This window comes from Charadrius vociferus, unplaced genomic scaffold, assembly GCF_000708025.1.
Source record: "Charadrius vociferus isolate BGI_N301 unplaced genomic scaffold, ASM70802v2 scaffold403, whole genome shotgun sequence".
Lineage (NCBI taxonomy): Eukaryota > Metazoa > Chordata > Aves > Charadriiformes > Charadriidae > Charadrius > Charadrius vociferus.
In genome coordinates, this window is record NW_009647697.1 from 63,698 (window position 1) to 78,040 (window position 14,343).

At 50.9% G+C, this 14,343-nt stretch overlaps 2 protein-coding genes across 2 annotated transcripts; both read left to right on the forward strand.

Annotated features, from left to right (window-relative positions):
* Positions 1-1,494: 1,494 nt before the first annotated feature.
* LOC104283333 (gastrula zinc finger protein XlCGF49.1-like) lies at positions 1,495-2,292 on the forward strand. Its single transcript, XM_009881494.1, has one exon. It carries the CDS (start codon positions 1,495-1,497, stop codon positions 2,290-2,292), a length of 798 nt encoding a protein of 265 aa, XP_009879796.1.
* Positions 2,293-2,453: 161 nt separating this feature from the next.
* Positions 2,454-4,153, forward strand: LOC104283334 (zinc finger protein 41-like). Its single transcript, XM_009881496.1, has 2 exons — positions 2,454-3,461; positions 3,572-4,153. The coding sequence occupies exons 1-2, from the start codon at positions 2,454-2,456 to the stop codon at positions 4,151-4,153; spliced, it is 1,590 nt and encodes a 529-aa protein (XP_009879798.1).
* Positions 4,154-14,343: the final 10,190 nt, after the last annotated feature.

A 14,343-nucleotide genomic window follows, 5' to 3' on the forward strand; every position in this document is an offset into this window, starting at 1 on the left:
ACACTTGGGAGTCAAGGAGCAGGAGAGGAGAGAGTTTTGGCTGGCTGGAACCACCATCAGGGACCCCTCCTCAAGAGCTGCCCCAGATAAGTTCTTGGGGCAGTTTGGTGCTGGTTCTCCCATTAAGAAAGTCTATGGCAAATGGGGTTCTTCTTCAGCCTGGACTTTTCATGCAGGTGGGTCAATAATGTTGGTGGCATTGTGGCTGTACCCTTCCTGGCTCAGGTGTGACAACCTGCAAATTGAAGCTGGCACCAAGGCAAAGCTGGACCTTCGGCAGTCCAACCACAGGGCAAGGGGACAGGGGAAGGACCTGGGTTCTTGCTGTCCTCTTGGACACCAGGAGGACTTCTCTGTCCATTCAGACATCTTCCTGGTCACCAGCCCCAGCAGCTCAGCACAGGCTCTGGTGTCTGCCCTGGTGCTGCACAGGGAACTGAGGACATTGGTGTGAGTTTCAGTTCTGCTTCCAGTCTGACTCGCTGCAGCTGTGACCCAGATGTCCCTGTCCCCTCACCGAAGTGGATGTGACACAAAATCTCTAGAGAAATAAATAGGTACCTGCCAAGGGACAGGAGCCCCTCGGGGTTCACACAGCCAGATGAGCCTCAGACAATGCTTGGGCAGTTCTGTTTCACAGATGTAAGATTTTGGTGCTGTCTGAAGGCCCAAACTGGTATGTCCTAGAGACAAGCAGCTGTTTGCTCATCCTCAACATTTCCCCTTGTGGTCCCAGAAGGTCCCTCTACACCAGTGCACTGAAGGAGGTACAAATGGTGTCAGTGACCACTCTTCACATGGGACATGTCTGGCCCCGGCCCTGGCCCCAGCCCCTGGCCTGGTCATCCTGGCTCAGAGCAGGGACTGCACCACCCCAAGGGATCCTCCAGAAGTGGTTCTGGGTGCACCGTTTACTGAGAGGGATTTACTTCTAGAGGTGATGATGACCATGAGTTGGTCTTTGATAGTTATGACCACCATCCTTTACCGCTCCCCTGAAGGTAAAGTGGTGTTCAAGCCTTCTCAGCGACCAGCACAACAGGAGGAGCTCCCCAAACCATCAGTTTCTTGTCATGACTACATGGAGAGGTGGAGAAACACCAGCTAGTGCCAGGCAGTTCCAGTAGCCTTCGGTTTTCCTAGAATTACCTACATTTGGCTGGGCTTTTATTTATGATTTTCTTTTCCATATAATAGCTTACCACTCTAAAAATGTTTGATTTGTTGAGGTTTTTTCCTGTTAGCCTTGACAATAACACCTGCCTTGGTTTCTTCTCAGGCTCAGCCTTCATGAAGGATAACATAGACTTTCATCTAAAAAAGATTAACTCAAACCAGTGCTGGTATTTTCCCATGCTCACCACCTCCCAGCAGCCCTGGCAGGCAGGGAAAGCTGCTGGTGATGGCCAGGAGAACCCCCAGTGGTGCCTCTTTTAGTGAACACCACCTAGGCCCCCACCTCTGAAGAACCAGGTGATGGAACAGCCTGCCATGATGACACTGAAGTTCTTGGAGGTAGAGAATTTTCTCAGCCACATTCAGGAGATGTCACACACTTGCCTGATTTGTGGGTACAGTTTTAAGCACAAGGCCATTCTGGCGGCCCACCAGAAATCCCAGAAGAAGGAGACAGAGGCTGAAAGCTGTGAGAAGGAGGGCGATGTTGACTGGGCTGGAGACCTGCATAACGAAGAAGCCATCAGATCTGGAGAGGGGGCCAACAGGGAAGGCAAGCATAGCTCACACAGTGATCCTGAGAGAAGGGAGAAACCCCGTGCCTGTACCGAGTATAGGAAGAACTTCAAGGTGAAGGTGGACCTCAGCAAGCATCTCCAGATTCACACGGGTGAGAGACTCTTCCCCTGCACTGACTGCAGCAAGAGGTTCATCACCAAATCACAACTCAAGGAGCATCAGAGGATCCACACAGGTAAGTGGCCATACAAGTGCCTGGATCGTGGGAAGAACTTCACCCAGAAGCTGCAGCTCATTGTGCACCACCAAATCCACAGAGGTGAGAAGTCCTACAAGTGTAACAGCTGCCAGAAGAGCTTTGTGGACAAGTCACAGCTGGTGGCCCACCACCGGATCCACACAGGTGACCGTCCCTTTAAGTATGAAGTGTGTGACCATCTCTTCCGCCAGAAGATCAAGCACCAGCAGGTCCACAGCACAAGGGAGCACAGCAGGATGCTGCCAGGGCCATCGTGGCTGAATCCACTCCAGTGGTGGAGAAGATCTTTCACCGTGGCACCTGCAGGAAGGAGTTCAAGAAGAAGTCAGTGCTGGTGACCTACCAGAGAATTCACACTGGGGAGGAGCCCTACTCCTGCCCCACATGTGGGTGGTGCTTCTGGCAGAAGATCTGTCTCACCCAGCATCAGCAGACCCATGAGCGGCCCAATGTCCACATCTGCAGAGCCTGTGGGGACCACTTTGGAAGCAAGAGGGAGATGCTGCAGCACCACCAGGGCCACCATTCCCGGCAGGCCCCCCACACATGCACCACCTGTGGGAAGTGCTTCAGCCAGAAGGTTGGCCTCATGGCTCACCTCTGTGTCCATGTACGGGAGCAGGAGACCCCCAGCGCTGCAGAGTGTGGCCAGTCCCCCACCGGTACCCATACCTGTGGGCAGTGTGGGAAGATGTTCACCAAGAAGGCCAATCTGGCCAACCACCAGCGGGCTCATGCCGAGGGCTGGGGTCACCACTGCGGGGCTTGTGGCAAAGTCTTTGCCAAGCGGGGGGACCTGCCCAAGCATAAGCAGACCCACACCGGGGAGAAACCCTATGGGTGTGGGCAGTGCGGCAAGCGCTTTGCCCAGCGCACACAGCTGGTCACCCACCAGAGCATCCACACTGGTGAGCGGCCCTACCACTGTGGTGACTGTGGCAAGCGTTTCAGCGACAGGTCCCGCCTCACTGTCCACCAGTGCATCCACACCAGCGACCGGCCCTTCCCCTGCCCCACCTGTGACAAGACCTTCTGCCAGAAGATTGCCTTGGTCAAGCATTGCCGTGTCCATGAGCATGGCAGGGACAAAGGGGCCGGCAAAGACATCAGTGCCAACACCAACACCAATACTGAAACGGATGCCAACACCAACAGTGATGCCAAAACCAATGCCAATGGCAACAGCAATGTCCATGCCAGTGCCAACACCAACACCAATGCCAGTGTCAAGACCAATGCCAATGGCAGCGACAATGCCAAGGTAGCTGGCAAGGATGAGCAGAGCTCAGCTGTCCCCTGTCGGTGGCTCCCTGTTGGTGAGCGGCCCTTCTCCTACAGCGAGTGTGGAAAGGGCTTTGGCCAGAAGGCCCAGCTGGCAGTCCACCACCACATCTACTCTGGAGAGTGTCCCTTCCTCTGTGCTGACTACCCCAAGACCTTCATTGACAAGTCTCGCGTTGTTGTCTACTGCCACAGCCACACTCTCACCAGTGTGGCCCCTTCTCCTGTGCTGCCTGCGGCCGAGCCTTCACTCAGAAGGTTGCCCTCACCACCCACCAGTGGGTCCACACAAGGGAGCACCAGCCTCTGCCAGCCTCAGTTCTCCTCAGACCCCAGGGTGAGGAGTGGCCCTTCACCTGTGCCATCTGTGGGAGAGGTTTCCGCAAGGATATTGCCCTCATCACCCACCATCAGGTCCACACCAAGTATGAGCCCAACTGCTGCAGCAAGTGTGGGCAGGTCTTCTCTGACAGGGCCCAGCTCTGGCTCCACCAGCCCTCCCATGCTGAGGACCGGCCATTCAAGTGTGCCACGTGCGGGAAGGACTTCAAGAGGAAGGAGGTCTTGATTACCCACCAGCAGGTCCACACGAGAGAGGCGCCCTTCCAGTGCCCCCAGTGCAGCAAAAGCTTCTCACAGAAGGCCAACCTCATGAAGTACCAGCTCACTCACACCCTCTGGGGTCCATTTATCTGTTCTGACTGTGGGCAAAGCTATACCACCATTGGACATTTCAAGAGGCACCAGAGGAACCGCCTCAAGAAGCGCAGTCCTCCTAGTGAGGGAGAGGAGACCCCTAAGGACCTGGCAACTGGCTATGTGCTGACAGTGGAACCAATGGGTGCTCACAGCATCCCCATCCTCTTGGTGAAGACAGAGGCTGATGCTGACGACTATGAGGTCCTACAAGTCCCATGATGGCAAGGATCAAGCACTCAGGCAGGAAAGGGCTGATGCCTGCTCACTTGGGGATGCGGGTGCTGTGTCCGCCAGAAAGGTCCATGGTCCCGTGGTTGCTGCTCCCATGGGAACATCTCACAGTATTTGGTGGGAACCAGGAATGCAAAACCTCCAAGGATCCGGACTTCAGCACGCAGCAATCCCTGAATCAAGCCTCCATCAAAACTCGATGACAAACTGAAATTTGGGAGCAGGGGAGGGATATAAACACATATTTTGGCTTCTTTTTTATTTCTTATATGAGTCCCCATTTCGAGAGCTGGTTTTTTTTCCTAACAGGACGGCTGAGAAGCTCAGGTTTTTAAGCAGGTAAATGAAATCTGTGATTTTGGGTGTATTCATGTGACTCAAAGAGCTGGACCTCGAGAAAAAAAAAAAAAGACTAAAAATCTCACTAAATGTTGTAAGACTTGCCATCACCAACTTACTGGCAGAAGTCAGAGCAGACCATCGTTGCTCCTGAGCTTTCCAGCAGCCAACACCAGCACCAGCTGTCCTGCAGGCACGCAGAGCAGCGCAGGAAAACATTGCAGCCAGAAATAAAGGAGGACATCATGGCCAAAGGACTCAGGGATGGGGACCCTGATGGCAGTTGGGGAAGGGCCACTGAGATCAGTAACACTCCTGGTGGAGGGCAAACACCCACCCATGTGTCCCAGTTTGCAGAAGCAGAATAAGAGCCCTGGCTGGGAACTAATGCAGGGTTTATATCAAGACATCGTTTTTCCTAGTTTAAAATAACCCCATGTACGTGTTGATTGTGCAGGGTGATCCCTGAGCATATTTATTATGGAGTTGAGGGCGTTCATTGCACAGCCACAGTCTCAGAGCAGCATTTGGGAGCGTTTCCAGACCTTTTTCTTCCACCACGTGCTCAGTTGCAATGCCAAGATGTGGCTCCTAAACCTGAAGACCACTGGTTTGTGCTGTGTACAACCACACCAAGGTAGGGAGAAACCCTCTGCAGTGGTCCTCTGTGTTACACACTTGCAGTCATGACCACAGTGTGGCACCAGTAAAAGGTGTGTTTAATTGCTCTGCCAAGAAAAGGAGGCGTTAGGTTGCTCTCAGCACCCCACCACCTTGGGTGGAGTTGGGCGTTAGCAGAGGCTGTTCCTGCCACGGGTGCGGATGAACCTCCCACATCTGGCACAGAGATTCTGTCCCTATGGGCTGCGCTGTCCCATTGGACCCCTCTGACCCAGCTTAGTCACTTGGAGGCCACCTCCAAGGTGAACTTCCAAGGCCACCTGAGACAGCTGTTCAGAGGAGTTTTGGAGGAGAAGAAGGAAGGGCTTTGCTGGGAAATCCCTTGAAGTGCCATTTCCAACTTGCCAGGGAGGTTTGGCTGCTTTTGCATCCTGGAGTTACTGCCAGAGTTTGCTTCAGCGACAGCAAGAAGGGGGTTCACCACCCCATCCCCGGAGCCACGTGCTCCCCATGCCCCAAGCAGCACCCTCCGCCCTCCCGTTCCCTCCTGAGCCGCTGGGTTGTGCCTTCGAGGTTGCACGAAGGCGGCGAGGCACAGCACCGTACCCACACAGTGCTAACTTTCAGGACCTGTACGTGCCTTTGGAGCTCAAGCAGCAACCCCCTCCTCTCCCAATTAAAATTACCCGATGTGAAATGATCCCCGTCCCTCCACGCTTTTAGCAGCGCTCACCGCTGCTGGATTGGGCGTGCGCCCTGCACTCCATCCCCCACACTGCAGCCCCTGCTGCTCCGCGTCCTGTCCATTAAATTAATATCCTACCGTTAATTACGGCAAAGAGCTCCGATGCCATGAAGCGATGGCAGGAGCCGAAGGAAGGCTTGATACACCGCTATTAGCTTGCAAAATCTGGGCCAGCCTGTCTTCAAACCCCACGTGGTCGCTAGACAAGCCAAATGGATAGTTACGCAAAATTAAGAACCATTTTCATTTTGTTCTTCCCCCCTCCCTCCAGTAATCTGTTTGATTTTAAAGATTTCCTTTGGCATTTCTGTTGTTTTAACCGGCTTTTTTTTTTCCCTGCATCTGTTCCACTGGTGGTAAATTCATCACCCATAAATAGGTGAAATGATAACAGACCATGACAATAGTACATTAATCTATTACATGAAAAGCAGAAAGGAATTAAATCATTCACGGGAAAGCAGGCCACGGTGGAAGATTGCTGTTTCCTGAAAGCTTTGTGTCCTTTCAAGCTCGCTTTTGCTTTTTTTTTCTTTTTTTTTTTTGTGTGTGTGCAAGATGTTCTTGCTCCAGTAATCTTCGCACAGCTCTGCCCTATTTCTGCACGCTACAGAGCCAGCGGGCAGGCTCGGCCCTTGCTGACCAGTGGTTCCCGCCTTGTCCTTTGTTTGAGGATTTTCTCCCAGGAATTAAATGACAGCCCGGAATAAATTATCCAGCTCCCCTTTCCTAACTGATCCTGATTTCTTTAACTCACATTATGTCTTGCTCATAATCCCACTGCATATAAACAAACTCGAGCTGGGGATGATCGGAAAGCGGCTACGTACATCACACGGCAGAACTTCTGCCCTGATTAGGTGACCGCTTTTCCAACCAGGGGGATTATGAGTGGTGAGTAACAGATCGTGTTACTAGAGCATGGATACAAGAAGAAAAAGGCTTTGCTGAAGAAGGACATGGACCTGCTGGAGCGTGTCCAGAGGACAGCCACGAGGATGATCCAAGGGCTGGAGCACCTCTCCTATGAGGAGAGGCTGAGAGGGTTGGGGCTGTTCAGCCTGGAGAAAAGAAGGCTCCGGGGAGATCTTATTGCGGCCTTCCAGTACCTAAAGGGGGCTACAGGAGAGCTGGAGAGGGACTTTTTACTGGGGCATGTAGCGATAGGACAAGAGGGAATGTCTTTAACCTGGAAGAGGGCAGGTTTAGATTAAACATTAGGAAGAAATGTTTCACTTTGAGGGTGGTGAGGCACTGGAACAGGTTGCCCAGAGAGGCTGGTGAGGCCCCATCCCTGGAGGTGTTCAAGGCCAGGCTGGATGTGACCTTGGGCAACCTGGTCTAGTCGGAGGTGTCCCTGTCTATGGCAGGGGGGTTGGAACTCGATGTTCCTCAAGGTCCTTTCCAACCTAAACCATTCTATGATTCTATGATGTTTCAAACAAGACCGAGGAGGACAGATTGTAGAGCATGAGCATGGCCTGGTTGGACTCTCCTTTTCCAGTGGCTTTCTAGAAAAGTTTGACCACCGTGGGGTGAATGATGATGAATTCTTATTCTAACAAAGAGTCATCTGCAAATTGTCCTAATGTCAAGTAAGAAAACAAAACAAATTAGGACAGTGTTTATTTTTCCCTGTCTCAGCAGTTGCGGGTGTGCCGTGCTGTGGGGCTGGTTTTGTCTCACCTGAGCTCATGTCTCTGCAGCACAGATGTAAACACCTGAGCCGGTCACCTCCATTTAAAATCAAAGGAGAGAAAAGGAGAGATGGAGAAAGTGATTTTTCTGCCCTATCAGAATCATAGAACGGTTTAGGTTGGAAGGGACCTTGAAGATCATTGAGTTCCAACTCCCCTGACATGGGCAGGGACACCTCCCACTAGAAAAAAAGGCTTTTAACTATTTAGACACCCAGTCTGGAATGAGTGTCTGGGACTGGTGTTCAAGGCCAGGCTGGATGTGGCCTTGGGCAACCTGGTCTAGTGGGAGGTGTCCCTGTCTATGGCAGGGAGGTTGGAACTCGATGATCTTCAAGGTCCTTTCCAATCTAAACCATTCTATGAATCTATGACTTCATTGACTCTCCTGGCCACATCTCCATGGGCTGCCAAGAGGAGCCAGGCTCGGAGGAAGACATCCCCATTGGTTCATGGGGGTTTTAGCCCACAGCGGTCAATCTATTTGGGAAAAGAGCAGGGGCTGTAGGCACCAAGGCTGCAACGGCCAGTGGTTATTAGACATAATTAGTGCACACAGTCGCTGCAGATGCCACGGATGCAAAAAAGGGTCCCAGCCCTTCACAATTTGTTTGCTGCGCCGCGCCATGCCGATGAAGCTCTGCCTGCAAACGCTTCCGGTGGCTTCCCAAAGGAGCGAGCTGGTGCAGACAGAGGTGGGGAAAGGCCGGTATAATCCACACAGAGGGAGATGATTATTTCCCAGGTGTATTTTTTATGACTTTGTTTTTATTTATTGGTAGGCAGAAGGTTGCCATGCGGGAGACAGAGGAACTAGCGGGACTCGTGAACACCCACTGGAATATTAACATATGATCCAATGCTGTTTGCTGTTCTTCCCTATGTTTCTTTTTACAAAGCAAAATAAATTACATTTCGCAATTGTCCTTCTTTTTAATATCACCCCCCCCAGCATCCTTTTGCTGTTTAGGATCCTCCAGCGACAAGATTCACCTCTTTCCCCTAGATTTTTCTGTATTTCCTCTGATTTGCAGACAGTTTGTCTTTATTTTTCTAACAAAAAGCTGTACTTAAAAAAGCTGTGCTGCAGTGCTGTTGGATTCAGGTCCCGAATGGGATAGACGTGGGGGAGGTGACAGCTTGGAATGGAAGCATTCACCTGGGACCAGGACACCAGCATCCTTGTCTCAATCCAGCCCTTCACCCCATAGCTGCTCTGAAGAGGGGATTGTGCAAGACTGAGGTTTTGCTATAGGAATCATCAAGAAGGAACTTAACGTTCCAAGTTTCTCTACAAACATTTGGAAAAGTACATGCAAGGTGCTCACTCATCTTGGTGTAAATCAGTCTGCAAAAATCATAGAATCACAGAATGGTTTGGGTTGGAAGGGACCTTAAAGATCACCTAGTTCCAACCCCCCTGCCATGGGCAGGGACACCTCCCACTAGACCAGGTTGCTCAAAGCTCACATCAGTCATATACAGAGGCATAATACAGGTGAAAGCTGTGACTGATGAGAAATCTTGTCTCCAAGTGTCTGGTGCCATCCTGGTTGTCTCCTGCTCAGATCGTTACTGTCTGCAGGTGATGATAGTTTTGCAAACAGGAGCTCATCAATGGGGAACGAGCAGAAAGGTCGGAAACGAGAATGAGACCTCTCCTGCTCATCTTCCCACCTTGCATTAGGAGCATCAATCTTCTCCGTGCCAGCTCAGTGCCGTCCTTCCTGGGACAGATGACAACCCTTTTTTTAAGAAGCGGGAAGTAGACATGGTGGAAAAGATACAAACCACTTCTATTTAACGAATCCCCTGTGGGCACACTCAGCGAAGATGCCACTCCCCAGGCACTCCTGTTCCCTTCCCATGGATTGCCCCAAACCTTAATTTTGCTTTGTGGTTTGTGATGGCACCTGAACTACACACTTGGGGACCTCTCTGAGCCAGACGAGTGTCACAGACCCTTCGGTGACACAACAGGAAGTTTCTTTCCGGTGTCCCTTAGCTATTTTCCAAGCAACTCTCGCAGAGCACGTGAACTGCTGGATCCTCCAACCTCCATCAATCCCCATTTCTGTTTGCACCAAAGAGCCAGTTGGGAGAGCAGACTGACTCCTTCCCTCCTACAGAAGGACATTTGTTATTCAGAACAAAATATTATGTTGCCGTGTTATTCAATCAAGTCAAAATTCATAGGCAGCATCTGTGCAGAAGATAAAATGTTTTGGGACAGTTTAGTCCTTTTCTTATCTGAGTGATTGCTGTTATGTAAAGACTTTTCTTTCAAACACAGAGATGGAGTTTCATAAGCAAGGGACCAAAACAGTGCCAAGTAGCCAACCATCTCCCCTTGATCGCACTGGATTAGTACAACTAATCTGTAGGTATTAGTGACCAGCAGGGTTTTGCTCGGAGAATATCATATATATTTATTATTTCATATCTGATTTCCCCCAAGAGGCAGAAAATTCAATCGTGGGCTTTTCTTTTCATCATTGTATTTTTGCAAATGGGGTTGCGGGATTTGGAAAATTACCAAGGGGCTCCTGACCGGAGAGGGGACAGCTAGCAAAGGGGGGTTGAGTTCTCTGCTCATTTTTTATGTCTTCTGAGAACGACGCAATCGGGACTCGCCTGCTGGATGAGCGCAAAGCAGTGCCGGACCTCAGCCAGGACCTGCTGGGGGGAGTGGAGGGTAGCAAATATCCACCAGTACAACCAACCCTAAAGGTACTTTCTGGACACTCCTGCTATTGCTTCCTAACACTGGAGGAAACCAAAGCTCAGAAATATGGAATTATTTTCCTGGGGGAGGTAAATTATTTACCTGTATTCTTGGGCTCCTGTTCAGTTGCTGTAACAACACGTCTCATATAAATACCCTTTTCACTGACATGAAGCCCTTGAAGAACTCCTCCTGAATTGAAAATCAAAAATGGAAGTCCCTGACAAGTTTTCTTTGCTTTAGGTTTTGGGGAATAGATGCTGAGGGTTTCTCGCTTTTCTTGCTGCAAAGCAGCCGCATTTCTCATCAATTTATAAACGCAGACATGGGGCCTGGGCTGAAGCAGCGCCCGTTTAACCGGATTACAGAGCAATTGGCTTAAACGCCGCTCTTAGCACTCTATCAGTTAAAGGGTGGCATAGACAGATTTAGCTTGTGTGGGTTGATTTGTGTGCTGACCACCAGGAAAACAACCAATTAGGACTCCGGTTCTTCCCATACCTCCAAATCTTCACGGACCGGACAGCAGTCACCAGAAGGTGGAAAGGAATGAGTGGAGGAACCACACAAATACACAGTGATATCTCCTCCGAGTACCGATTTTGAAGCTGTCACCTGCTGATTTTATTAATCTAGAAGAGAAAACAAACCTTTCTTTTCTGCTGCCCTTCTTCACACTCTTCCTAAATGTGGGTATGACCATAAATACTGCCTAAACCCAGAGCGAGAGCCGTGGCGATGCAAGCTGAGACTTTACTTAGAAAGGACTTTGCCAGCGCTTTCCATTTTTCACAGCTTTATGAAATGAATGAGCGATGTTCTCCCGTCCCCTCACGGGGGAGACAGCTGCAGATTACAGCAGAAAGCGGAGCATTACATGATCAGCTCGGATAGGAACATGGAAATGAGCGCGGCAGAGCGGCAGCGGCGTTAGATTGAGGCTCAGCAGCCCCCGCTAATAAATACTTAACTCTGCCTACCCGGTGCAGAAGGTGAACTGCGGGTCACAGCGAAGATAGGAATCAAAAAGGTTTAAGCTGAATTTCCAAAGTACATCTGTTGGAGCCGTCTTTGTTAGGACAAGCCGGTCACCTTCAGCTTTTTTTTTTTTTTAACCATCACAGGGACTTTTGTCACGCACAGGCTGGGCAAGGTGCACGCCGCTGCCTTCAAGCGTCAGCTGTGCTCCCTTCCCTGGCGTCCCCCTCCATCAGCGGAGCAAAACCAGCGGTTTCGGGACCCCTGTTTGCAATGTCCACTTCAGACCGAGGTAAATCTTGCCCCAGAGACTGCTGATCACTGAGGTGGCCTCAGCGGCTGCAACCACCCACCCTGTAAATAATTGCGTTTAATTAGATGGATCCCCCCAACTCCACAAGCTGGTGGCAGGGGGGATCCAAACTTCACTCTTACACTCTGGCTGTGCCGTCCCTTGAAGATGCACTACTACCAATTACATTTCCAAGACTTTCTTAGGATTGTCATCTCACTTGTTGGGCCACAACAGCATTTTCAGATATTAAATTAACCAAGAGCATTACAGCACCGCAGTGCTGGAGCACAACTGAAACCCCCCAAAGAGTTAAAAATAAAATACAGGGTTTCAGTGTCGGAATACCTTCCTGGTGCTCGCTATTTTCTGCCTGACAGCACCCTCTTCTGGGAAGCGGGTGCCGCTCGCTGAAGGGTGCACCCTGCTCCGCTCCCGTCAGCTCCTCGGCACTAACAGGGCAGAGCCCTCCCAGGGCAGGGGGCGAATTTAAGCAGAGTGATATCAGACAATCTCTTCTCAGCTCTTTTTTTTTTTTTTTTTCCCGTTTCCTTCGAAGGAGTTTGAAGATCGATGCGTGACCGAGTGTCGGTCAAAGTCACAGCACCCGGTTATTCGGTACCCACTGGCAGGTCCCAGCACCAGGAATGGGCGCAGCCAGCGGGAAAGCCTGGCAAATTGCTGCTTTGCATTGCTGGAGCAGCAGGTAAAGTCTGTACTGGCCGGGTGAGGACTGCCCTGAAATTTGTAATTATGTCCTCAGATGTGTCCCAGATGTTTTATTTGTTTGCTTGAAACACAGGTGAACAAGCACCTTTTTGCAAACTGTGCGCATATTAGAATCATAGAATCGTCTAGGTTGGAAGGGACCTTTAAGACCATCGAGCCCAACCATCAACCTAACACTGCCAACACCACCACTAAACCATGTCCCTCAGCACCACGTCTACCCGTCTTTTAAATACCTCCAGGGATTCCAGGGATGCCGACCCCACCACCTCCCTGGGCAGCCTGTTCCAATGCTTGATAGCCCTTTTGGTGAAGAAATTTTTCCTAATATCCATCCTAAATCTCCCCTAGAGCAACTTGAAGCCATTTCCTCTTGTCCTATTGTCTGTTACTGGGGAGAAGAGACCGACCCCCACCTCACTATTAGTCATGAACACACGCATGTTCAGCTGGCTACATCTCATGGTGACAGGGGCTGTGAGCTAAGAAGGGGTTGAGCAGCTCAGCTGCCCACGGACGCCACGATGATTGAGCAACCACAATGAGGGCAACCACGATGATTGAGGGACTGGAGCATCTCCCTTATGAGGAAAGTCTGAGAGAGCTGGGACTCTTTAGCCTGGAGAAGAGAAGGCTGAGGGGAGACCTTATTACTACTTACAAATATCTAAAGGGTGGGTTGAAGGAGGATGGAGCCACACTCTTCTCGGTGGTTCCCAGTGACAGGACGAGGGGCAATGGGTGCAAGTTGGAACATAGGAAGTTCCGTTCCAACACACGGAAGAACTTCTTTACAGTTCAGGTGACAGAGCACTGGCACAGGCTGCCCAGGGAGGTGGTGGAGTCCCCTTCTCTGGAGATTTTCAAAACCCGCCTGGATGCAGTCCTGAGTAATGTGCTCTGGGCAGTCCTGCTTTAGCAGGGGAGTTGGACTAGATGATCTCTAGAGGTCCCTTCCAACTCTGAAAATTCTGTGATTCTGTGATGCTGCTCCGTCAGCATACATCTGGCCAGGCTCCAGATTCCACCTCCTCCAAATCTGGCCTCCTCCCTCGCCCCCTGTAACGGCAGGAGCACCTCACTTGTGGCCAGCGCTGGTCAGGTCTCCGCTTGAATGAAGTTAACACAGTGCAGCTGGTTCCAGGGCTTGGATGTATCTTAAATAAGAAGGTTTTTAACCGCAAACCACATGTGAGGCTTACCTGTATTCTGGGCTAGCGCACCCCTTTGAAGGCCAAGAGGTGAAGTCGAGACACAATTTGCTGTCTGATCAGTTCCCTGGTGATGGCTTTGCACTCGTGGCTGTGAATCTGTCCTTACATTAAGGATATAGCCCTGCTGGGTGTGCTGGCCGCATGGGGGTGTTTAATTACCTTCTTAAGGTATGGACAGAGATGGATGAAGAGGAGTTGACCTGACATTCCAGCTGCTGCTCAAAAGGCAACAACGGGCAGCAGGAGCAGCTGGGAGTGACGGGCTCTGACACCTTCTTGGAGACAGGCAGGTCCCTCAATGCAGCCCAAAACTTGAGTCATCTCAGGGCTCCGCTCAAACTCTCCGAAACGAGTACATCCCAAAGCACTGATCACTTTGCCACTCCCGTGGCTACTGGCGGGGTTTGCACCCTGGCTTGTCTAGACCTTGTTTCACTCAAATTAGTAACCAGGCTTCATTTATTACCCTAGCTCTGGGCATCTTGGAGCATTTACCATAGATGATGACCCTCTCTCACCATAGCACAGGGGAAACTGAGGCTCAGAAAGCCTCCTAGCAGGGATCCACAGGTGCACACCTTCACAGCTTACACATTGCAGGTTCCTGGAGCAGCCCCAGGTCGAAGAAACACCCCGGTGCATTTGTCCTGCTCCGGGTCAGGCACCTCTTTCCATTAGCCCCTTTCCAACCCATAAGACTGCCAGGTTAACTCCAGGATGCAGTTTGGGGAGGGAAGGAGGAGAAGGACGATTGAAAGCGGTGACTGCACGCCTGCTGTCACCACCAGGATGAATTCATGCAACCAAGCCCAGAAAAGCAAAACAAAATCAGCAGCAC

Coding starts and splice junctions, on each gene's coding strand:
- LOC104283334 (XM_009881496.1), top strand. CDS start 2,454: ATGCTGCAGCACCACCAGGGCCACCATTCCCGGCAGGCCCCCCACACA. Junction 3,462..3,571: donor CCAGTGTGGCCCCTTCTCCT/GTGCTGCCTGCG, acceptor CTCAGACCCCAG/GGTGAGGAGTGGCCCTTCAC.
- LOC104283333 (XM_009881494.1), top strand. CDS start 1,495: ATGACACTGAAGTTCTTGGAGGTAGAGAATTTTCTCAGCCACATTCAG.